Source organism: Musca vetustissima, unplaced genomic scaffold, assembly GCF_032173495.1.
Source record: "Musca vetustissima isolate MV318-11 ecotype Yass unplaced genomic scaffold, APGP_CSIRO_Mvet_v1 utg5101, whole genome shotgun sequence".
Classification (NCBI taxonomy): domain Eukaryota; kingdom Metazoa; phylum Arthropoda; class Insecta; order Diptera; family Muscidae; genus Musca; species Musca vetustissima.
Genome location: NW_026873979.1, coordinates 84574 through 109902, shown reverse-complemented (window position 1 = coordinate 109902; position 25329 = coordinate 84574). Strand labels below are relative to the sequence as shown.

The 25329-nt window shown below is 32.9% G+C and overlaps 1 protein-coding gene across 1 annotated transcript; it reads right to left on the bottom strand.

The window, feature by feature from the left end:
* Positions 1-4901: 4901 nt before the first annotated feature.
* LOC133329742 (uncharacterized) lies at positions 4902-23881 on the bottom strand. Its single transcript, XM_061538212.1, has 10 exons — positions 23249-23881; positions 23124-23185; positions 14411-14713; positions 12998-14305; positions 11339-11513; positions 9661-10136; positions 7561-9555; positions 7260-7473; positions 6089-6343; positions 4902-4953 (listed from the first exon to the last, which is right to left on the bottom strand). Exons 1-10 carry the CDS (start codon positions 23875-23877, stop codon positions 4932-4934), a joined length of 5439 nt encoding a protein of 1812 aa, XP_061394196.1. The 5' UTR covers positions 23878-23881; the 3' UTR covers positions 4902-4931.
* Between the last annotated feature and the right edge of the window lie 1448 nt (positions 23882-25329).

Below are 25329 nucleotides of genomic sequence, written 5' to 3'. Positions count from 1 at the left end.
AACAGTTGTTCTTAAGCTTTTTTTAGTAATATTAAAAAAATGTTGTTAAAATGTGAATTCACAAACAGTTTTCAACTATGCTTGAGAAACTATTGTTGTACACAAATGTTTCTCAAGTGTTGTTAAAGAAATCTGACTATTGAGAAAAAATTATTATTCTCAATAGTTTTTTAAATGTGAATTCACAAGCAATTCTCAACTATGCTTGAGAAACGATTGTTGTACACAATTGTTTCTCAAGTATAATTCAATCTGACGATTGAGAAAACCTTCTTATTCTCAATAGTTTTTTAATCGACGCTGTCGTTTGCCCACGCGTCAGCTATAAACTGGTACCGTTAGTTATTTTCATGGAATTTGTGTTGTTTTGTTTTGCCTGTATATTCATTGCAAAGTTTGTTAAGCGAGCGGACGGACGTGCATTTTCATGGAGTGATAAAAAGAAAAGTGTTAGAAATCTGTGCACAACAATGGCAATAAAAAGTAAGTAAAAAATTAAAAAAATACAAAATTTAAATACAATGTTATTAATATTTATAGGTGCAGCATTGTCTATTGGGATCACTGAAGACCTATTTATAAAGGACACCCGCACATTTTTTTCAATTTGCCAAAAATCGGGGCAAGCTTCGAGATATTTATAAATTGACAAAAAATCCAAATGAAATATGAAACTATTTTTTTACTATATTAACTATAATTTTTTTTTACTATAATTTTAACTTTAAGATGTGCAATACTTTTGGTTTGTTGGGATTGAACACAGCTATGCTTTTGAGCCGCACTTTCGCTCGAAATTGAACACACCATTTTGCACAACATGGGAATTTAAAAAATTATGGGAATTCAAAAACTTTTGGAACATGTCACATGGGCGATTAAAATAATATATATATATATATATATTTAAATTCTTCTTTTTCAGGTAATAGAGATTAGTATGCACCAGAATCAAATTAATAAAATCCCAACTTTCAGAATATAAATAAATACACGGTTGTTTTTTTTTTTCTTAATACTTTTTTTATTTATTTTTATTAATATTTTCTTTAATATGTATAATAATATTTTTATTTTTCCGTTTAAATTAAATTAAAATGTTTATGTTTTGTTGTTTTCTTTTTTGTTTTGTATTTTTTACATTTTTTAATGAATTGGTTTTACGTTTGTTGTTGTTTTTTGTATTGCGCTTTAAAGGGCTTGAGGAAATTATATAAATAGCTGTTTGTTACTATTTTTGTCATTATAATAATAATGGTTTTTGTTGATCGAGTTTATAATAAAGGAAAAATGTTGTAGATGAATGAATATTCAAGAGTTTCTTTTGTTTTTTTGATGATAAATTCTTCTGCAAATATTATTTGTTTTCTTTTTTCGCTTTATTTTTTGTTTTTTTTTTCTGTTTTTAATAATACAATTATGATGTTGTTTGTTGTTGTTTAATAATAATAATTATAATAAAGTATTATTTAATTAATAAAAAAATATAAAGAAAATACATTGATAAGAGTTGTTGTTTAATATTTTTTAAATAGCAAATAGTTCTAATATAGCCCATAAGAAGTAGAAGAAGAAAAAATATATAAACGATAAAAACTAATAACTAAATGTTAAAAAAAAATTACAATTTATATAGACATTTACATGGGTTTCAGGGGAGGTGAAATAGAAGTTACAGAAAATATATATAATTATAAACTAGAGTTAAAAAGTAAACGGGAAGAACTTTTGGATTTCGATAGGGAAAAAATTGAAAACGGGAGTTGAAAATAATCACTTTGTGTATTAAGAAAAAATAATAATAATTAATAGAAAATGTTTGTAAGATTAAAAAAATATATGCATTATTGTTAAATTAAAAAAACATAAGAAAATTAAATTTTCTTTAAAAATAATAACTCAAAAAATTAAAATAAAATTTGATAACAAAAAAATAAATGTAATTAAGTTTTGGGGGTTTGTTTTTAAATTAAATATCTATTTTGTATTGTATAAATAAAAGGGATATTTTGAATGAACAAAAAAGGAAGAAGAAGTTACTAAAAACAAAAGGAATTTTCATTTAAGATTTGTTTTCGAAATTTAAACCAAAAACTATATTTTTACAATAATTGTTTTTGTACTCAATAAATAAAAGTACATGAATTGGTTAACTATTTGTGTGTGTTTTTTATTTTTTCATAATGAAGGCCTCTTCCTTTTTCCTCTCTTCCGTTAGAAGTATTTATTTAAAGCTTAAGGGAAACATGGAAAACAAACTAACGAATAGAAAATAAATCGAATGTCAAACATCACTTGGGACCTTCTCATATACGGATATGGAGAATTGTGGAGAAGCCATACGCAATTGAAATCACATTTTAATTTAATGACAAAACCAAATCGTTTAGCCAAAATTCTAAACTTGACAGAAAAATTTACAAATTGTGCTCTGAGAACTCTAACTGCTTAGAACCAAAATTATTGGAAGCAAAGGAGCCTATAGATTAATTAATTTATTCAGCTCTTTTTTGCTTAAACTGTTTCAATTTGAGCGAAACTTTAAAAAGGTTCTAAATTTTACCATTGATCTCTTTCATGAAATATAAAAAAGAGAAATTTACAAAATGTGGTCTGAGTGATTCTTGCTGTTTAGAACCAATATTATTGCACGGGAAGGATTCTGTATTTTCATTCAAATATATTTCAGCTTTTCTTCAGCTCTTTTTTTATTAAAAAATTTCGATTGTTGTGAAACTCCAATTTTTTTTTTTTTAATTTGACAATCGAAATTTTTAAATAAATTTTCACAATTTCAGTGCGAGAGAAGCCAATGCTGTTGGAATATTCTGCAAATTTCGTTAAAATATCGGGGAACTCTTTCTAATCACTCCTGATGGATTTTATTTAAATGAGAAGTCGAGCATCATTTTCGATTTTTAGGACAAAATGTTCTGCAGTTGAAAAATGCAAAAGAATCACTATTTCCATTAAAATATTTTCCATATTATCGAGCCTTTCTTTGATTGAAATATTTCAGTTTTCGAAGATATATTCAATTCCCTTTTTTATGAACTAGTATCTGAAATGGACTTGTATTTGAAAAAATCACTATTTCTATTGAAATTTGTTCTTTTGACTGAAATATTTCAGTGTGTATTTTTCTAGTTTTCGACTTCTTCATTGGCTTCAAAAAGGGATTTTCAATTTCACTATTATTAATCCTTGTTAATAAATTATCAATTCCGCCAAAAACCCCCTATAGTGGTGTAGACAAATAAGCACACAAAAATAAATTCTGAAACATCATCATGTCGTCTTAACGATAATTGTTTGAAATTTGTAAAAATCAAAAACCCATTCCTATGATCATTAAGGGAAGAGAGAAAGCGAAAAAGGCCTTTTTTGGGTGCTCCATTTTGTAATGACACCATTATTTTTTTAGTTTTAATATCATTTTCATTTTTCAATATTTTACTTTCCATTTCTCTTTCATTTTTTGAATTTTTTGAGATTGTTTTGGATTTTCTTCTAAAAGAGTATCTCTTTTTTTAAATATTTTCTCTATCTCTGTTTGGTTTTTGCAAAAATTTGCGTTTTATCTTTCTGTTTTCTTTAATGAATGACTTGAGCTTTATGCGTTTTTTTTTAAGGGGAAAAATACTGTTAACCACTTGTTTCCCCTTTTGTTGCTTACTTGGGGAAGGGGGCGAGTTGTAGGGATAATGGTGGACTTTTTTGTTTATATAGAAAATATTTTACAAATATATGCTAAATATGTATATATAGTATATGATTTATATATTAAATCTTCTTCCTTTTTTTATAATTTTGTTTCACTTATATTGTTTAAATGTCGTTTTTCTTTAAATATTTATATATATTGCAACAAAAAACATTTACAAAGCTTTTCTTGGATTTGTTTTTTACTTTTTTACTCTCATTATAATATAATAGATATATAAGTGAGGGTATTGTATTGTATTTATGTATTATTATGATAAATGGGGTAGTGGAGTTGGAGGGGATTTACTTTTATTTGTATAGGGATTTGCAGATGTTCTTAATTAAATAAAAAAGTAATAATAATATATAAATACACAATTTAATTTCATTTCCTAAACGGCTAGTATCCAGTTTTTTTTTTGCGTACTACTCTCCTTTTTCACATAAATCCCATACAAAGTCTTTTTTAGTCACATAGAATACCAAGAAAAAAACTATTCCCCATATTTTGCTTAGATACCACACAAAAGTTATAGGTTTTTGGGATTGTTTAAACAAAATTTGTTTTGTCATTAGATTATCACTGGTGTTTGGGTTGTTATTGTTTTAGTGGTTGTGTAGAAAAAAACGAATCGATTCTCTAGAAAATCAAAAAGTTAAGTTCCATAAAAAATATTTTGCCTGGTTTTTTCTCTTGTACTAAATACAAGTTCTGTTTGTTGAACTAATTTACATAATTTAAAATTTAAATTAGCAAAATATTTTCTTTTTGTTATTGTTTGTTGTTGTGTATACCATATGAATGTCTTATTTGCAGCCTATAAATATGACTTTTTTGTTTGTGGTATGTTTTTGTTAACATTCTGGTTACCAAACTCCTTTTTTTGATTTCATTTCAATTTCCTTTTTTTTCTCACAACATAACAATTCATTTTCTTGCATTAATACTTATAACTTCTTGTTGTTCTTGTCTTTTTTGTGTCTATAAGCATTTGCTATTGTTTTGTTGTTCTTTAGAGTTATTTTTTAGACTATATATCATCATTTCGTTTTCTTCTTTTTTAAGTTGTAATCATTTTGTCTAATCTATAAACTCGTGCTAGGCTGAGGCTTTGTTGATTTCATTAAAAACTGGAAAATAAATATTACAACACAGGAGGGGGATGTGTTTCATATATATAGGATTTTCCGTTTTCTGATTTAATTTTTTTCGTCATCTTTTAGATTTATCGCACACGTGGAATAGTTCTGGAAGAAAGAGAGAAAATAATAATAAAGATTAATAAGAAATTTTGATAGAAATATTTCACTAAATATTGGATTCAATGAGATTTTCAAATGTGACAATAGATTAGTAGAGATAAATTGTAGCAATAAATTGAAATTCATGTTGATTAGGGGGTTAAAAATAACAAATAACAAAATAGGTTGAATTTAAAAACAAGATTTTTTAAAACATATTTTTTATGCCCTTTTAAAGACTTGGTCTGTTAAAGCGTGGATTTTTTAAAAAAATATTTTAAATGCCCTGTTATAGACTTGGTCTGTTATAAGCGTGGATTTTTTAAAAAATATTTTTTATGCTCTATTATTATAGGGGAGGATTTTTTAAAAAATATTTTTGTTATGCTCTATTACTATAGGGGTGGATTTTTTAAAAAATATTATTTATGCCCTTTTATAGACTTGGTCTGTTATAAGCGTGGATTTTTTAAAAAATATTTTTTATGCCCTGTTATAGACTTGGTCTGTCATAAGCGTGGATTTGTTTAAAAAATATTTTTTATGCCCTGTTATAGACTTGGTCTGTCATAAGCGTGGATTTTTTTAAAAAATATTTTTTATGCCCTGTTATAGACTTGGTCTGTCATAAGCGTGGATTTTTTTAAAAAATATTTTTTATTCTCTATTATTAAAGGCCTGGATTTTTTAAAAAATATTGGTTATGCCCTGTTATAACCTTGGTCTCTTATAAGCGAGGATTTTTCTTAATCATGAGAAAGAGGATTTTATCCTCTGAGAAGCCGAAATCCAAAATTACGTGCAAAAGTGTTGGAATATGCAGCTATGAACATCAAAAAATTTTTCAGTTCGATAAATGGAGGCTATCTCAAAACAAATACCGATTTTGATATTCAAACATGACATGACAGCCCCTTCGGTGGTAAAATACCTAGAATAGGGACCTTTATTAGGGGGGATATATTTTCAAATTACAGACATTTTGATTTAATAAATTTGACCGAATGCCGAAAATAATACGGCACTACTATGTGGAGTTCAAGCTATTTGCAAAGGTTTATTGAATTTTGCTAACTGTAATAAAATATTAAATGAAAATCTCATTAAACCCAATATTCAAATATTTAAAACCCCCTATTACCTTGGTGATTGCACTCTTTTCTTGGGAGTATTCGGAGCTGTAACAGCTACTCTTGAGTTGGGTGTACGGGCCCTTGACGCCGAACCGCCGCTGATGCTGCCTGGTGTTGTGGGTGTTGATGGTGATGATACCGTTGCAGCGGCTCCGCCACTTGTTGCCGATGAGGGAGGTGTTGATGTCATGCTGTAACGTTTCGGTGGCTGTAGACGTGATGGTGAACGTGTTGTCTTTGTGGGATCCGCTTGATTTGTTATTCTAGCAATTTGTGGAGAAATACGTGGAGGTTTAGGTATTTTAGTATTTACAGTGACATTTTTATTATGAATTGTTGTTGTAGTAGGAGTACTAGTTGTTGTTGTATTATTATCAGTCATTGTTGTATGATGATTATCTTTATGATATATATCAGTTCTTCTACAGAGTTTACGTTTTATACATTTTACAGATGTGTATGTATGTTGAGTATTGTATATATAGAGTAATCAAAAAACAACATGCAATTGTTTTATGTTGAATTGTGATGATTGATACATGTGGAGGAATACACAATACATTACAAACCAAAATTATCCACGTTTTTATATATATTTACATAAATTTAAATAAAAATTATAATATAACCCAAAAATCAGGATTACAGGCATTGTGTTGTTGTTGAGGGGTAGGTAGGATCAAAAAGGTGCGTTGGGTAGATAGGTAGATTTTTTTGAAATATACATGAAAATAAAAATAATAAGAAAAAAAAAATAAATAAATTAGCAAAAACAATAATACCAAATTCTAGTTAATTATAATTTAATATTAAAAAAAAAACAGCATACAATAAAGTGAAAAATATGGGAAGATATTTATCAAATTAAATAATTTTTATTAACACACACCAAAACCAAATGTATTTCTTTCACTAAAGAGTAATTTTTAGCTTGCATTCCTTCCAGGTTTTCTCAATAAGTACACAATGCAACACACCAAAAATATGGCATACTTTCAGGCGCATACTTGTTTAGTTAATTAAAAAATCCTTCCATTATTTTTCACTTGCTGTTAGCTTTATTTCTAAACTACTACCAATTAATTTACATACTACATTCAAATTGTGTGTGTACACAATTTCAAAACCAGTACAAATTTCCAAAAATATGCAAGAAAATTATTTAAAATTTCTACTTACTTGCCAGCTGGATAGCTCACAGGACGAGGTATACGTGATTTTGTGGCTGCCGCTGCTGCAGCATTAGCTGCTGCTTGAGCTGATGTGGGTGTTGAGCCACCACTTTTTGTTTGTTCCTCATTAGCTAATTCTTTGAGCATACTCGAATCTTTGCTTATCAGTTCCCATTGGATTTGTAGACGTTTAAAGCGATTACTTTCCGATTTACGTTTCTCTTGCTCATCGCGTTGCGAGCAACGACGTGGGGCAGCAGCAACCGTGCCGGTGGTGGTTTGTTGTGTCGTCGCTGTCGACTGTAAACGTAATGCAGCTGGATTTTGTGGGCCTGCACCGCCATTTGTTGCCATTGAAATATTCGGTGAATTGGGTGGGGTTGAAAACCTTTGCCTCGCCTCTGGTGGCTGCATTTGCATTGCATTCGCTGCTGCATTCTGCTCTTGTGCCTCCTTATCGTTAAACGAGACTTTCTTCTGTTGGCTCAAAGCCCTTGATACCTCCTTCTTTAAGGCAGCTGCATCATATTGAATTTCAGGTTCGGAAGACTCTAATATTGCTGCAATCTCGGCATAATACTTAAGCTCATTACGTGGCAAGGATGAGAGGAAATTCTCAGCTCGTACACGGGCATCCAAATCTTTGCGTGACAGACGTTCACTGCGTGGTTGTGGACTGGCATACAGCTCACAACCGGGTGTCTCTTCTTCAAAGACCTCGGCCAATTCCTCCGCCGAACCAATTGCATAGTGATTTGGTGGTTCTTGCAAAGATCGCCTCTTCTCCAGCTTAGCCTGCTTTGAATCTTGTTCAATCATGGAATTACGCTTATTTCTCACCGCCGAAGAACTCTTGCGTAGAATACCTCTTGGCATTGGTACTGGTGTTGATTGCACTTTGGGACTCATTTCCACTCCGGAGTCCATACGCTGCTGTTCATACTGATAGACATACATTTGCTTCAGATTATCACCACTACCCGAACTGGCATCGAATTCCGAATCGGTTAGCATTGTGGATGAACCACGATAACCCGACGAGGGCTGTTGACTAGAACCGGAACTGGATGAAGCACCACCAGCTGTGGCCTCTGTTGCCTGCGGCTGCTCACGCTGGAAGTATTGATTGCAATCGCAAATGTGTGGTCGATTACGTCTGACGGGCGGAGTTAAACAGAACAGAGGCTTCTGTGCTAATTCAGATTCTAATTGGCTGAGAATTCCGTCAACTTGTGGAATGTGTTTTAGTCTACGCCTGTAATCACCCGGCAACAGGGTAACCAACGAATGCCAGTCTTGTATGTGCTTGTAGTCCATTGTCTTGAGTATTTCGTCTTCGTCGCTGCCAGCCATGAGGCTGAAACGTTTCTTCAGCGAAGCACATGAGGATGTGGCGCTGCCAATGGAGTTCTTATAGTTGAAGGGTGAGAAAATGACGTCGGGTGTGGCTGAGGTCTTGACGAAACCCAAATCGGGCAGCGCGTAGTTGGGATAGATCACATAGATGGGAGCTTGCCGTTCCTCGCCCAAATTATTGAGTTTCTCCAAAAAGGAGGGTGGCACACAACGGAAACGATCACTTAAGCTGCTACGGGTACTCAGGCTGCCGCAGGACGTTTGCATGGAACGTGTTATCATTTCCGAGCTGGATGCATTCGAAATGGGCCGGGATGCATCACGACTTCTACGCTGTTTGTTGCGCTCAGCTTTGGCAGATGATGAGGCTGATGACGATGAGGCTTCTTGGCCGGACGACAAATGGATTTGGGTCATTTGTTCCGAGGTATTATCCGATGATAAGAGACTAGCAGTGGAGTTGTTGTTGTTACCGGAATTATGATGTTGAGTTGCCAAATGGTTAAGAGCGGGATTGCGCAAGGGCATGCTGCGTCTGCGGTGTGCTGGTGAATTTGTGGCTGTCAACGAACCCGTTGAACTGCTACTGGGCTCCTCATCATAGAACAGCGATGAACGCCGCTGCTGTTGTTGTTTCTTGGGTGTAGACGATGAGGCATCCATTTGGAATGTTAAAGCTGAGGCATCAGCCACCTCCTCCTCATCGTGTCTACTAAGGGCGGAACCTTTACCCGAATCGTTCATGCTCTTCTTACGCAGCCGTTGTTCCAGTGATGAACTTGTGCTAGAATTGGCGGCATCACTGGATGGCCAGCAGCCCGATGAGACATCCATACAGGTGTGAGCACTGGGTTGATCTTCCAAAGAGCAATTTGTGCTTTTCTGTTTGATAAACAATTTGACTAGATTGAATGCTGGTGGGTTGGATGAACCCGACGATGTAGAACCTGAAATGTGAGCCTTGTTCGAGTGATGAGATGTCAGAGTGGTAGAACCATTGTTACTGGCCATGGAGGTGGAGTGATTGCTGGCATTAACAGCGCCACCACCACCACTGCTGTGGCTGCTGCTACCGCCACAACAACATCGGTGTTTGTTGTTGTGTTTCTGGTGGTGGTGATGATGATGATGCGAAGAACCACTGGACTGTTGCTGTTGCGCTAAATCATTTAGACGCTCATCAATCGAAGCGGCTGTCGAATTGGCTGTAATGGGTATCTGGCACATGGGCAATAAATTGCGACACTTTAAATTTGCCTCCATATTTGAGGTTGTTATCGCCTGTGATACATTCAAGGGCTGTTTCACCTCCAGCTGCTGTTGAGGATGAATTTGCGTCTGACTTAAAATCATTACCTCCTGAGTGCCGTCACGTAAATTGGGCAAACTACTGCTTTTGCGTACTCCACCCGTTAGGGCATTGGTCAGCTGCTGTAATGCCGGTCGGCTAATGATAATGGCATCGGGTGCATTATTATTGTTACCCGATGGATATCTACGCGCAGGAGAAGAAAGTAAAGCATAGAGACTTTTTAGGATGAAGTTAATATACCATATCGAAAATGGGATTAACATCGATTACATCGTAAGTGTGTTTTGTGTTTTGGGGTTTGGTTGATTGGGAAACACAATTATGTTGGAGGAGGGAGTAACGATATTTTTGTTCGATTTGATTGTTGGTTCGTTGGTTTTTGTTGGAAGGAAGAAAAAAAGAAACAAATAAAAAATAAGATTAAAATTTATGTTTTTATAAGTGGTGTTAGTAAAATAAAAATGTGGTTGTTAAAACTAGGTGCAAAAGCCGAAATAAACAAAGCATTTTGAACAAGAGAGCGGAGAAGCAAGCAAGTATGTATTGAAATTGATACTCAGGCGTATTAAAATATATTTTAAATTAAAAATAAAGTTTTTACAAACACGAAACCCCACAGCTTTGTATATTTTGTGAAATAAATATAGGTGACAGAAAATTAAGCAATTTTTAAACAAGCCCCTTCCGAAATTCGATTTCCTATTAATTAAAGTTTTTGTTGTTATATCTTGTTGCTATTCAAAATTCATTCATTTTTTTTTTAATTTATGGCATTCCATTTACCACAAAAAATCTAAAATATTTAAATTTCAATTTAGTGGATAATTTTTGTTCGTGTTTATTTCAATTTAAAAAATTGCCAGCAACCATAAAATCCCAAGCATTGTTCCAGCTCATCCAATAAAAGTTGCTGATGAATGAGAATACGAAAAAACAGCAACAACAAAATAAATACATTTAAATTAAAGACAATTGAAATGACCTCTCATCAACGGCAGCAACGAATACTTATACATTTGTATTTGGCTGATAAAACTAAATTCATTTATACAAAAAATACTTTTACTTTGACTCTTTTTATTATGATTTGAAATATATTCAAACGGAAATTAAGTGCATAGACGTCATATATAAACCTGATGACGATGACTCAAAAATGTCTTTGTTTATTTTCTCAAAAAAGAAAAAACAAAAAGCAATTAACAGAAATAAATTCATTCAATATCTAGTTTGAAATGAAAACGGAAATTCAAAAGAAAGAAAATGCAAATAATAAATTTAGAAATGAACAATTCCAAAATTGGAAAGGTTGCCAGTCAGACAAATAGGTTAGGTAGGCGTAGGAGTGATTATGTCTTACTGTGTTTGCTTTGCATAGCTTGTTGGTGTTTTTTGGGGTTTCTTCTACTTCGACTTACCTTTGCAATTGTGTTGTATGTGACTTTTGTAATTTGTTGCGCATATTATTACAAGGCTGTGGCTGTTCTGACCTTGACATCGACACCTCCAGAGATTTACGTTGGACAATATCATCTAAATTGCTATGCAAATTAATGCAATTCTGTTTGTTCTTCATGGCAATTTCATTGGGTTCTGGAAGAAGGGAAAGGAAACAATTAATAAAACATTTTCAAGGGGGATATAATTTGGAAATAGAGTTCGATTAATAAATTTGAAAAAAAATGGTTTAATCGATAATATATCAATTCTATAGATGGAAAACATATTTGTAGAGATGGAAGTGACCTCAAAGGGATAGATGACATGCTATAAAGAATATTTATTCCTTAAATGCTAGGTTATGTTAGGGATTTACGACTGCTGATTGCACCGTTCACTGAGAGACATTTGTCCATTGCGATCTTTTTTTACGGGTTAAAACAGACCTCCTCTGGGTTTAAAAACCTCTTCTATAAATAGAAAACCTCGTCTGAGAAGAACTTAGCTTAGATGATATTGTCTATGGATAGAATATCTGTTCTATAAATTTAAATATTTTACTTTTTAAAATAGAAGGGTGCTTAGGGTTTCTATTATTAATACGAGGTTGCTCAAGACCTCTTCTATGGATAGGGCACCTATTGTGTGGATAGAAAACCTCTTCTACAAATATGAAAACATATTCGATGGAAAAGGGATAAAAAGACTTCTCTAAGTACAAAATACATCCTCTAGGTTTACTGTTGAGGTAGTTGAAAACTTCTTCTGTGCAAGACCTCTTCTATGGATGGAGTACTTATTTTATAAATAGGAAACCTCTTCCCCGAATAACAAATCCTTAGTGTACGGATAGGAAATCTCTTTTAGGGATACATTTTCTTTCTGCTTTAAATAGGATGTTCTTGAAAACATCTTCTGTGGATAAAGGACCTTATTCATGGATAAATCTATTCGAAAACCTCTTCTACGGATAAAAAGACTCCTGAGAGGGATAGGAGACCTCTTGTTTGTAGATTGAAGATAGATTGAAGCCTTATTATAAGGATATAGGTGTGTTTTTCAGAAGACCAAATTTTTAAAAAGTAGATCAGCTATAGAATGATAGATTTTAATAATAGAGGGGTTCTTGTTGGGGCTTTCGAATACACCCTTCTTGGATTGAACACATCTTTTAAGGATTTTGTACCCTTCCTATTAGAAGAAGACCTCTTTTGGGATAGTAGATGTTTTATTTTAGGTTGAAGCCTTCTCTAAGAATAGAGGGGTAATTTTAAACCTATTGCTTAAATAGAAGACTTTTCGAAAGATTGAAGACCTTAATAGAGTTTTTTATATGGACGGAGTATCTTTACTATGAAATGAAGTATTCTAAGAATAGAATGGTTCTTTCTGGTGTTTATATTATAATTAAGAGGCTGATGAGCCATCTATTATCTATGAAATATTTAGGGTTTCAATTAATATTGGGTCTTCTTAAAGATTGAAGACATTTGGGTTTTCTTCTATAGTATAATACCATTGCGTCTTCCATTATATAGAAGTGCTCTGACTCCAATACTCAGGATATTCTATAAAAATTGCAAATTAAAATATTTTTCGAACTCTATTTTCAAAATGTGCTTTTGTTGTGTACTTACCATAAAAACTTTCATCGGAATACAGGACACTACCCTCAAAGGCAATTGTATAATTATCTTTGTTTGCCTTACATGTCAAGATAATATCTCCATCATCCGGATACCCATCCATATCTAAAGAATCCACCGAAATGTGCGATTCTTTGACGGGTGAAAATAACAATTCCGATTTACAAAATGAATTATCGATCAAATCATTTGTCGATGTCGTCGATGTCTGTGACATTGTTTGAGCTGCTGCCATTTGTTGGAGTTGTTGTGCCGTCAAATTTTGTTGTGAGGGCAACAAATGTTGTTGCTGCTGTTGTTGTTGCATCAGCAACGACTGTTGTAAACGATTACCACCTAAACTCTTACAATATGAGGGTAATTGTGAGAGTAGCGAGTGGATATCTTCGGCGCGAAAACTTTCCATATCGACTTCGGCTAGATTGGCATCGAGGTTTTTGGCCAAATCTTCATAGATCAGGTCGCCAAGACCATTGTACGAGGCCGACAATGAGGAGAGTACACTGCGTTGCATGCCACCGCAGCCATCTCTGTAGCCGTAGTCCAAGAACCACTGGTAATCAGAATTATCATGAGTAAAATCGTGGGACGAAGCCAAAGAACAAGTTAAATTGTTGCCCATATAAGCAGTACCGACACCCACACCACCACCACCACTACAAGCATTGTTTAAACCACTACTAACGTTGTTATGCGTATAACCTACCAAATGTTGTTGGGCCTGTTGGGGCAACATGTTGCTGGCCGTTGAGTCATAGGGCGGCAGCATGTTGTTGCTGCGAGATCCAGGGGTTGTGGCATTACTGTTGTAATCCGATTCGGGAGTTATTGCCGTTGCCATATTGTTTGTGTGTTGCTGCTGTTGCTGATTGTTGTTGCCACAATTGAGAAAATTCAAATCAGCCTCGTCATAAAATACCGAAGAAGAACTGTCGCTGGTCGTATTGACCTGCTCATTCAAAATGATGCTACGCAAAGCGTTATTGTAACGATCCAAATTGCTCAGAACAATGGCCACATTCTGTTTTAGACTCTCCTCGCTCAGTTCCTCGTCGGTGGCACTGGCGTCTTTGTTTAGCAACAATTGTTGTTGTTGCTGTTGCAAGTGTTGCTGCTGCGACAGGAGATCGTTGAGATGTTGCTGATATTGGGTGTGCGTAAGGAAGGGCAATTTACGTCGCTGCTGTAGCAGATGTTGTTGGCCGCAAGTAATGCCGGCCGTGACGTTGCTGCCACCGCCGAAAGGTGAATTTTGTGGTGAGTTAAAGGGTTTGCGATAATGCGTTGGGGAATGTGTTACTGATGATCCGTTCGATGAGGGTGAACGTAGCACGTCATTCAATTTGTTGTTGATATTTGCAGAAGAATTTGTTGTTGCTGTCGTCGTCGAATGATTATTTTTACAATTATTGATGAGTTGTTGTTTTAATGTTTGGGTGAATTGTTTGTTAAATTGTGCATTGAATGTGGTGTTGTGTGTGTTATTTTGATGTTGTTGTGTGGTGAAATTTGTGGTATGATTATTAGTTGCAGATGATGGCGATAAGTGATGTTGCTGCTGTGCGCCAGCTGATGGGTACGCTAGATAATGATGGCGTGGTGAATTTTGAAGCGGTTGAGATGATAAATGATGAGATTTATTGTTGATGTCGTTGCTTGTAGAGAATTCTGTCATGCCACGATAGGGTTTTTGTCCTGTAAAGAAAAAAAGAGAAGAAACCGATTAGAATAAAATGGAAATAAATAAAATTTAGAATATTTCAATTAATTACACTCTACATAAATGAAATCAGCAGCAACCAAGACCCTCTCACCCTCTCTTTAAGGCGTTTTATTAAAATAAATTAATTTCAATTAATTTTTTTACAACTTTCACTTTCTACAACAAAATATAAATGGGCTGAATAAAAGAACAAAACACATACACACACAAACAAAAAAAAATATTGAAATTAAAGTGCAACGATCGCCGGCCACTGCTGAAACGACCACATGTAGAAGAAGAGTCATTTAAAAATAACAGAAAAAATTATCAGATGAAAAGAAGAATGATCAGCAGATCTAGTGTTCAGAATAAAGGGCATCAATAGTGTTGGCGGCGGAGACTTCTAGACACCAACATCTACCACATTGTCATTTAGAAAAGAGAGAGTGAGAACAACAAAAAACATAAAACGACTAATACAAATACAAAATAAAGTGGAATGACACACTTGAGAGTCTGTAAATAACAAAAAATACCGCTCAGCTACGCCCGCCTTGCCTTGCAGCATAGGCGTGAAAATAAGCATAAAAACTATGGCCCACAAAGTCGGAAAGAAATAAAGTAGCGATGCATGAATGAATGAGTCGACCGACCAATCGACCGGCAGACTAAGTGACTGACAGGCTGACTGAATGAATTCACATATTAAACAAACGATGACAAATTTTTATTGAGTTGCAGACAGACACCAAAATATGTTCGTTCGTTTGGTTTTTTTATAGTGCAGCTACAAAACTGAATATATTTTTTACAGCTTCGTGAAATATTTACGAAAATTTAAATTAAGTCTAGAGAAATAAAAAGTAAATTTGTTAGTGGCAGTAGTGAATGATTTTGTTGCAAAGTCATTAAAATATAATATGATCTGTTTTTATGGCCTATTAATGATGATAATAATACCCCGTTATGGTATTTAATTTAGTTAATAGTGCCGCCGTTGATGACAGATAAGCTCGGGAGGTATAGAAATTTTTTGGAGAACAAGAACGTGAGATATTGTAGTTTAAAATTAATATAAACGCATGGATAAAAAATTATAAACCATAAAATTGAAATCAAAATTGACCTTGTGGGTCATCTAGAGAATAAAATAAATATACCAAGCTTGTTCAGGACGCACAGTACTTTTTGTTTTGAAAGTGTTTTTTTTCAGGTGTATCTATTTTGTTATATATCCGATCTGATTCAGGTGCTTTGATGCCGAGACCAGTCATTTTTGAACGTGATCCTCCACGACAAAAAGGCATATCAATTAGAACACTTCGTTCTTGAAATAGAAGTCCACTGAATCGCCGTTGAAAAAAAAAAGATGTATTGGGTCTGTAAATATTTTTGAGCAGGCTATAATAGGGAATAGGGTAATACATACAAAACAAACTTTAGAATTTCCTAAACAGGATCACTTGGTATATACAGGAAATATATCCTGTTTTAAAATATACGACCTATTTGATATTTCGCATATGAAAATAGCTATATAGATTTTTATAGAATAAAATATTTCCCAATAGGTACTTAAAGTTCTAAAAAATTGCTATCGAAGTGCGTGACCGCAACTTTGAGAAGACCTCGTCTAGAGATAAAAAAAAAAACTAATGTGAGTATAAAAGACCACTTTTACGAATAGAAAACCTCTCGTGTGAACAACATTGCTCTTTCCGGCGTTTCCAATAGATACATACGATTTTCATCATTAAAAAGCTGAAGAAAGAACACCGTCTCAAAATTATAAATATTTGCTAACGAAATTCCAAGTCGGTAATCGCTATTATAAGAAGAAATATTTTTACAGAATAAAATTTTTCCCAATAGGTACTTGAAGTTAAAAATCGGCACGTCTAGATGTAGTAGAAAAACTCTTAAAACCTTAAACACTTCCATGGTTGGTATACCTTTACCATGGATGGAAGACCCTTCCTTCTTTCCAATAGGGTCAGGAATTGTTCATCAAAATAATAACAAATTTCTTGTCTAAGTTCGAATATGACGACCGCTACTTACAGAAGACCACGCTTAGGGATGAAACAAAATGACTAAGATAGAAGACCTCTTCTACGAACATAAATCCACTTCTGTAAAGAAAATAGCTCTTCCGTGATAAAACACATCTGCCGTGCCATCCTGGTCCATTGTATAAAATTATAGGACCCTTTAATTTTTTCATAAAATATAAGAACTGTTTTTAGAAGACAACTTAGTTTTCTATAAATTGCAGACCTCTCAGTGTACTTATAAATCGAAGAACTTCAAAGACTACCATACAATTTTAGATCATGAGATTCTTCAAATTTCTTTAGAATAGAGAATCTTTAATTGCCCTAAGTGGCATTGAATTTCATTCCCATAATTTTTTCAAGTGTAAAAGATTCTTCATTTTTTATTACAGTGTATAACATTTATAGCTCTCCAATAATAAAAATGAAAAGAAAACTTCAAATATGTCCAAAAATTAAACTTTTATGTAAAACATATGCAAAGCATATTTCATTCTTAGAGGAGATGATCCATGCATCATCAAAAGCACAATTTGGTCTCCCCAAAAGAAATAATTTCAAGTTAGGATCCGTTTGCTCTATTTTGAAACAGCAAGTTGTAGCACTTGATAATTAACACTTGTCATGACACTAGCTCCCCCTCAAAACAAAACAGACATCATACTACATGTAATCCCCATCCTCCTCTCCCCTCTTAAAAAAACACTACAAACATAAATATACAAGATTTTGAATTATAAGCATATTTAAGATTCTTTCCATACATATTGGGGGCAATTTGAGTGGCAGTTTATGTTTTCAAAAAGAGAAAGAACAACAAAATTTAGAACCTACACACACTTGATTCCATGATGCCTTCAACGCACACATACACACACAGTTTACCCCAAAAACTATTTGTAATCGAAGTCATGTCGAATTCAATGAAACAAAACCAAAAAATAAATATGTATTTAAATTTAATGATAAAAGCATTTGGTTGTTTTTTTTTCGAAATATTCCTAAGCACCAAAGGGGCAGTAGTGGGAATACTAGGGAAAAAATAAAAGTTTTCAAAGTTTTATTTCATAAGAAACAAATAAAACCAAAAATCCCAAATGTTTTGAAGGGCAAATGTTAAACGGCAAAGGGGAGATAAAACGGGGTGCATACAAAAATACAAGCCAGCTAATAATGAAATATTGCATTTGGTGTAGAGGCAATTACGATAAGAGGGGGAAGAAACAAAGAGACTTTTGAATTTACGGCTCCCTAATTTTTGTTTTCTCAAAATTTGGTATACTCATGATCATGTACATAAACTTGCCGGGAAGAAGTGCCATAAAAAGTCCATGAAAAATCAATATTTTTGTATGGGACGAGCTTTCCATTTTTTCTTCTTTGGATTCCATATCCGCGATTGACCAGTTTTTTTTTTAAATTATTTTTTCTATAGGAATTAATTGATTTTTCCTCAGCATCTGCATCTTTTATGTTTTTATTCTGTTCTTTAAAATTTCTTCACTTTCCTTACTCAATTAAAGAATTTCCGTTTGTCATTTAAAAAATTAAATGCCCTCATCTCTATGGGTAAGTGTGTACGTCGTAATCATATCCGGTCAATGTCACATAGATGGAGTGTGTGCGATACCCTTTTGTGTAAGCAAAGCAAAAAAATGAACTCTTTATAAAATATTTTTTAAATAATTTCTTAAGAATACTTTATTCTTAAATATCAAGTACTTTAAAAACAAGTTTATAAGGTTTAGCATTACATGGATACATTGCAACCCTCCTCCTCATTATACACCATCCCTCACTGGGTACCAAGTGGAAGGCTTTAAGATTCTCAACATTGTTGTTGTTGTCTCTCATATTTATGTTTATTACATCTTGGGACCTCTTACACCCTCAACACTCTCCCCGGTATCTGAGGCCTTTGTAAAAATATGCGTGTAAAAGAAAAAAAATTGGCTGGTGGTAAGGAAAATATATAAAATAATATTATAATAAAGAGTGGAAGTGAACACTTATGTATGTATATGACAATGTCTGTGACAGTTCAGTTTTTTTTCTCTTTCTTTTTGATGGCTTATGTCTGAGCCAGAACTAGTGGCAGGCCTTTGAGAGAAATATATTTACGCACTTTACAAAAAGGAAAAAATAAAGCTACGTTGTTGAATTAAAATTAAATAAAACCTAAATTAGTCTTTGAATAAAATACTTAAAAAATCTACGCCTTAAAATAGCCTTTGAATAAAATACTTAAAAAATCTACGCCTTAAAATAGTCTTTGAATAAAATACTTAAAAAAATCTACGCCTTAAAATAGTCTTTGAATAAAATACTTTAAAAATCTACGCCTTAAAATAGTCTTTGAATAAACTACTTAAAAAAATCTACGCCTTAAAATAGTTTTTGAATAAAATACTGAAAAAATCTAAGCCTTGAAAATACTTTAAAAAATCTACGCCTAAAGATAGTCTTTGAAAAAAATATTTTAAAAAGTCTTCTCCAAAAGGTAATCGTTGAAAAATATTTTAAAATATCTACGCCTAAAAATAGTCTCTGGAAAATATTTTAAAATATCTACGCCTAAAGGTAGACCCTTGAAAAATATAGTCTTCGGAAAATATTTTAAAATATCTACGTGAGTTATTTATACTCTTTCGAGTCGAGGTTAATGATCTAATTTTTGAAATGAAAAGGAAAGCCAGGAGAAGAATCTACGTACCCATCATTATGCGAAGCGTTTTGCCGTTGGTTAAGCGGCTCATCAGGCATATTGGGCTATGTGGCTTTACAAAGGTCGTATGTTGATAACTTGTATTTATTTCACCCTGATGCGAAACTTGCATATGCGAATTAAATTCAAATTTGTCAAGGTTCGACATTTGTCTTCATTCTAGAAACAGTCCTTTTAAAAGAACATTTTTCAAATGATCACTGCCCTTACAAGGCAAAATTCAAATAACAAATATGTACGCCAAAAGGTAGACGCTTGAAAAAATATTAAAAAAAAATCTACGACATAAGGTTGTATTTGAAAAAAAAAAAATATTAAAAAAAACTAAGCCTTAAGGTAGACATCTACTCCTATAGGTAATCATTGAAAATATTTTTAAAAAACTTACACCTAGAAATGGTTTTTGGATCACTCACAACCTTAATTATTAGGAGGGATGGAAGCTCACTCCTTGAAAAAAAAAAACAATTAATATTCTGGGAGAATTAATTTGTGAATAAAAAAGGTCGAAATTAAATAATTTACCCTAAGAATAAATTTATCACTTGTTATTTGTTTATATAGTTTTCTTATTCCACTGTTTTACACTGTATGACAGTTTATTTTATTTATTTTTCGTTTGCAATTTTTGTTTACTTATTTAAACAAATAAACAGCTGCAACAGCTGTGGGCTGCTATAATGAAATACACATATTGTTGTAACCCACATTATTTTCTTGAATAAATAAATTGTTTTTAATTCCGTGTATATATATTACAGTCAGATAATTATATGCGCATACGTCAATATATGCAAGTATAATGGCAACACTAAGCGAACAAGCTTTAAAATATTGAAAATTTGGGGGAGAATATCCCAACAAAAAACTAAGGGAACTGATGAGGATCAGTGGCGTGATCTGAAACTATAGTCTTCCCTGCCTTACCCCTCGGCAAACAATGTCATACATTTCCCACAAATAAATTGTTTTTTTTTTTATAAAAACAACAAACTGGGATTCAGCCTGACTATTTTGCAAAAACGAAAATTATTATATTTTAATGAAAAAACTCTTAAACAATTACAACTCCACCTTAATATGACATTCAATGTCATTAGCAACATGTTGCGTTAATCTACACCACTTAATAATTCTCATTGACATCATATTAATAATGCAATATTAAAGAGAGAAAATGGCAGTTGCGTTCGGACAGAAAATTCGTTATAGAGATATTATTTGCTTTTTATACAATTTGTTATAGAGTAGTTTCTTTATAGGATGTTCTGCGTATTTATAACTATCATTTGTTTTCAAATGAAAATATGATTTCACTTTTATTATTTTAGTTCCAGTCATTGAATATATATTTCCCTATTTTACCAATTTTTTCATTAACAATATATATTTTTTGTGTTTCATAAGACATCCAAATGTCATCCGGTTCATTAAGACATCGTAGTATTACTTTTTATAACTTGTCGTATATCTTTCATTTCAAAAATTGAAAATAAAAATACAAAATAATATATAAACTTTTCATGATGCACATGCACAAAATATACATTATTCTAATTATTTCTCATTTGCTTCTAAAATAAAAACTCACAAATAATAATATTCGAATGAAATTTTGGCTAAAACCCAAGAAATAATACCATACCACCCAACAAAAATATAGATGCGTTGTTGCTGCTATTTGTTGTTCTCTAGCCATCATCGAAATTGTGTTGGCTCGTTAAATTCAAGGTGAATATGCAATTTTTGTTTCAGTTTGCAGTTTACACTTTTTGCCTAATTTTCACTAGTGGTGATAATCAAAAAAAGAAGAAAATTTTGATGTTGATTTTCGATGTGTGTTTATTGGGGGTTAATTTTCTATTCGGGAGTCTAAAGTCCAAAGTCTATATTTACAAGAAGTAGACAATAAAAATTTTGTATTTTGAAAACAAAAATAAGGCCAATGTCATTGAGATTATTTGTGAGTTGTTATTTTGATGGTTAAGCGAACGTCTGAAAGGCGCCTTCCTGATTTTTTGGTATAGAGGGACATTTAATTACGAAAATTTTATATAAAAAAATATTGAAAAAAATCTACGCCTAAAGTAATTCAATGAAAAATATATAGGCCGTGAAATAAAAAATAAACGCCTAAATATAGTCATTGAAAAATATCTCAAAACAATTCAAAAAAGTCATTAGAAATATTTTAAAATATCTACGCCTAAAGATAGTCGTTAAAAAAATATTTTAAAACCAGTAAGGAAAGTAGTAAAGTCGGACTGGACCAACTGTATGATACCCTTCACCACTTTGGGTATGATGTACATATGTATCCTTACAATTGTATGTCAATGTTCCTTCGAAGGAACATACTCCTGTCTTCCTGCAACCTATGATAAATTTAATTTCATTCGGGCAGATCTAGAGTCTTCTGCGTATCATGGGACAAATTTATGGAAAACGATTTATAGAAAAATTTATACACGCTATTCGGTACGCCGCACTGTTAAAAATTTTATCTCAATCAGACACCCGCTCGAAATACATATGGAAGCTATGGCGGCATCTGGACTAATTTCAGCAAAATCCAATAACGTCATCCAAGTCTCAATTTGATATGTTGTCCAAAATTTCGTGTTAATTGGACAAACATTAGGAGTTTGGTGCACCATTTATGTAAAATCGGACGAAAATATATATGGGAGCTATATCTAAATCTGAACGGATCTTCACGAAACTTAGCACACATCATTCTAGACTCAATTCAGTACGTTATGTCAAATTACATTCCAATCGAAAAATATATTCGGTCATTGGTGCACCATTTACCAGAAATCGGGCGAAAATATATATGGGAGCTATATAAAAATCTGACCCGATTTCCTCCAAACTTGGCACACGTCATTCTAGACTCAATTCAGTACACTATGCAACATTTTGTGCAAATCGAAAGTTATATAGGGACTTCGATGCACCATTTACATCAAATCGGACAAAACTATATATGGGAGCTATATCTAAATCTGAACCGATTTTCTCGAAACTTGGCACACGTCATTCTTGACCTAATTCAGTACTTTATGCCAAATTTCGTGCAAATTGAAAGATATATAGGGAGTTTGGTGCCCCATTTACCATAAATCGGACGAAACTATACATGGGAGCTATATATAAATCTGAATCGATTTTCACGAAACTTAGCACACATCATTATTGACCCAATTCCGTGCCCTATGCCAAATTTCGTGCAATTCGAAAGATATATAGCGACTTTGGAGACCCATTTAGCTTAAATAGGACGAAAATATATATGGGAGCTAAACATCATTCTGGACCAAATTTAGTATTCAGTGCCAAATTTCGTGAAAATCGAAAGATATATAGGGACTTTGGTACTCTTTTAACCTTAAATCGGACGAAAATATATATGGAAGCTATATATAAATCTGAACCGATTTTTCCCAATTTCAATAGGTTTCGTCCTTGGGCCAAATAAGTGACTTGTGCCAAATTTCATCCAAATCGGAACATAAATGCGACCTGTATTTTGTTTACAATTTAACACGCCTAAAATAGTATTTAAAAATATATTTCTTAAAAAAATTAAAATATATAAATGTCTTAATTAAATTAAAAATTAATTCCCACCTTTAAAATTAATGGCATTAGATTGGCCATCATTGTATTGTTGTTGTAGATAATTATCATTACTGGCATTGTTGTTGTTGTTATTGTTATTATTTAAAATATCATTGATATTTTTATTATGGAACATGTAGTTATCAACTTGTTGTTGGGGTTTTTGTAAACGTTCTCGATGTTGTTTTTGTTGTAGCTCAGGTCTCATTACATGATAAAGTTGTTGTTGTTGACGCATTTGACGTAAATATTGTTGATTACATGTCAAAGCTGCGGAAGATGTAACAGCTTTTCCTGCCGCCTTTGGGCTGGAGGATATTTCAACTCCTTGCTCACGAAGTTGCTGTTGCAACCGCTTCCTTTGTATTAATTGTTGTTGTAACAATTGTAATTGTTGTTGTTGCAATTGATGATAGTAACGCAATTGTTGTAGTTGTTGTGGCGTTAAGGCAACATTTTGTAAATGTTGACCATTTTTGTTCTCTTTGGATGAAGAATTGGTGGAGGATGAGGCTGCACTATCACAGCCACTGCTGGTACTACTGGAGTTTGAATTGTTGTTATTGTGCGTGGAGGCTTTTCCACCACCGGCAACAATGTGTTGCCATTTTTGTTTGTGCGACATGTTGCTGTTGTTTGAATTGTTGTGGTTGTTGCTGTTGGCATTGCCGGTGTTACCGTTGTTGGTTAGCATAAATCGTTTGCCGTGCATTTTGGAAATGTCACTGATTTTCATGAGAAATGCCAAAATTATTAACAACATTTAGTTTAGGAACTGCTACTCCTACCACCGCTCACACTACTTGATCTCTCTCTTTCTCTCTCTATTTTGGTTAGGGGTTGTGTATCAAAGGATCAACTGTGGAACTATGTCAACATGTTGCTGGCAATAATGTTGCAAATGATCGAAGAAAATGTTGCAGCTTGTGGGCAACAAAAAAAATGTTGCTTTGTTGGTTTTGTGCGTTTTATTTTTAGAAATTTTTAAAATTTCTGGATTTTGTTTTATTTCTCGAGGGGTTCTTTTTTGGTGATGTAGGACCCATGCAAAGCTTTGTGTTGTTATTTTTATTTGGGGAAGACTTTTTATTTGGTTTTGTTGCTATGCACTTTTTTCCATTTGAGGGTGGAGAATGGGTTATTTAAAGTTTGGAATTTTTTTTTTTTTTGGTTGTTTGTTTGTTCTTGCTGTTTATATTTTTATAAAATTGAATTTTTCTTCAGTCTTTCAATATATTGTGTTTGTTGTTTGTAATACACTTTGTGTTTTCAATACATTTGGTTTATTCTTTTTTTGGGGGGTAAAGACTTGTCTAAAGAAAATAATAAATGAAATTAAATTTTGCTAGGAAAAAATACATGGAAAGCTTTAAATAGCTTTTCAAATGATTTTTCTTAAATATTTTGTATCCATTAATTATGAGAATCTCTCGGGTCACTCGTTTAAATACTGCAATGTTATTTTATAAATAGAAAATATTTATGGATAAATTTTCCATTTTTCTTATGCTAATGTATTCATTGTATAATTTTATTTTTCAATTTTCCTTTGGCCTAATCGCTTTTGAAATTAGCCTATAATTTGGCAAGCATATTTATGGCTTAACCCCCTTTTCATGTAAGACACTTTTTTTCTTCATTTTTAATTTTTTTCAATTTAAATTGTTAAAATTTATGGCCTTTTTGGTTCAAACAAAACCAATGTAAAGTGGAATAAAAAAACGCCAATTGTAGTGGAGCTCACACAAGTACATGGTCTCGTACACTTTAGCAACATTTCCTGTTACCCCAAAACTATTTGACCAACTCTACTTCAACGCGAACAAGTTTTCCTCCGCCACGTAGCCTCCATCATTTGTTTTACTCTACATTTTTGAAAACCCTAGTATTAAATTTAACCTTTCTGGTATTTATTTTCCATGTTAGCAATGCCGACCTAACCTAGCCGTGTGGTGTTCTATTTGAAATGCAAATTTTGTTTTAGTTGTTGTTGTTTTTTCTACTCTTCATTAACTTCAATGTTATAACCTGACTCTGACAGCCACCCCACCATCAGCCCACCCAACAACACATGAAAACAAAAAAACCATTGAAAATGGCTAAAACAAATTTAGCGCAAATAATATTTTTTTTTGTAGAAATTGTTCAAATGAGAAACTATTTTTACAAGGTAAAACAGAGACGGAGGTACAAGGAGGGAAAAATAAATAAATAT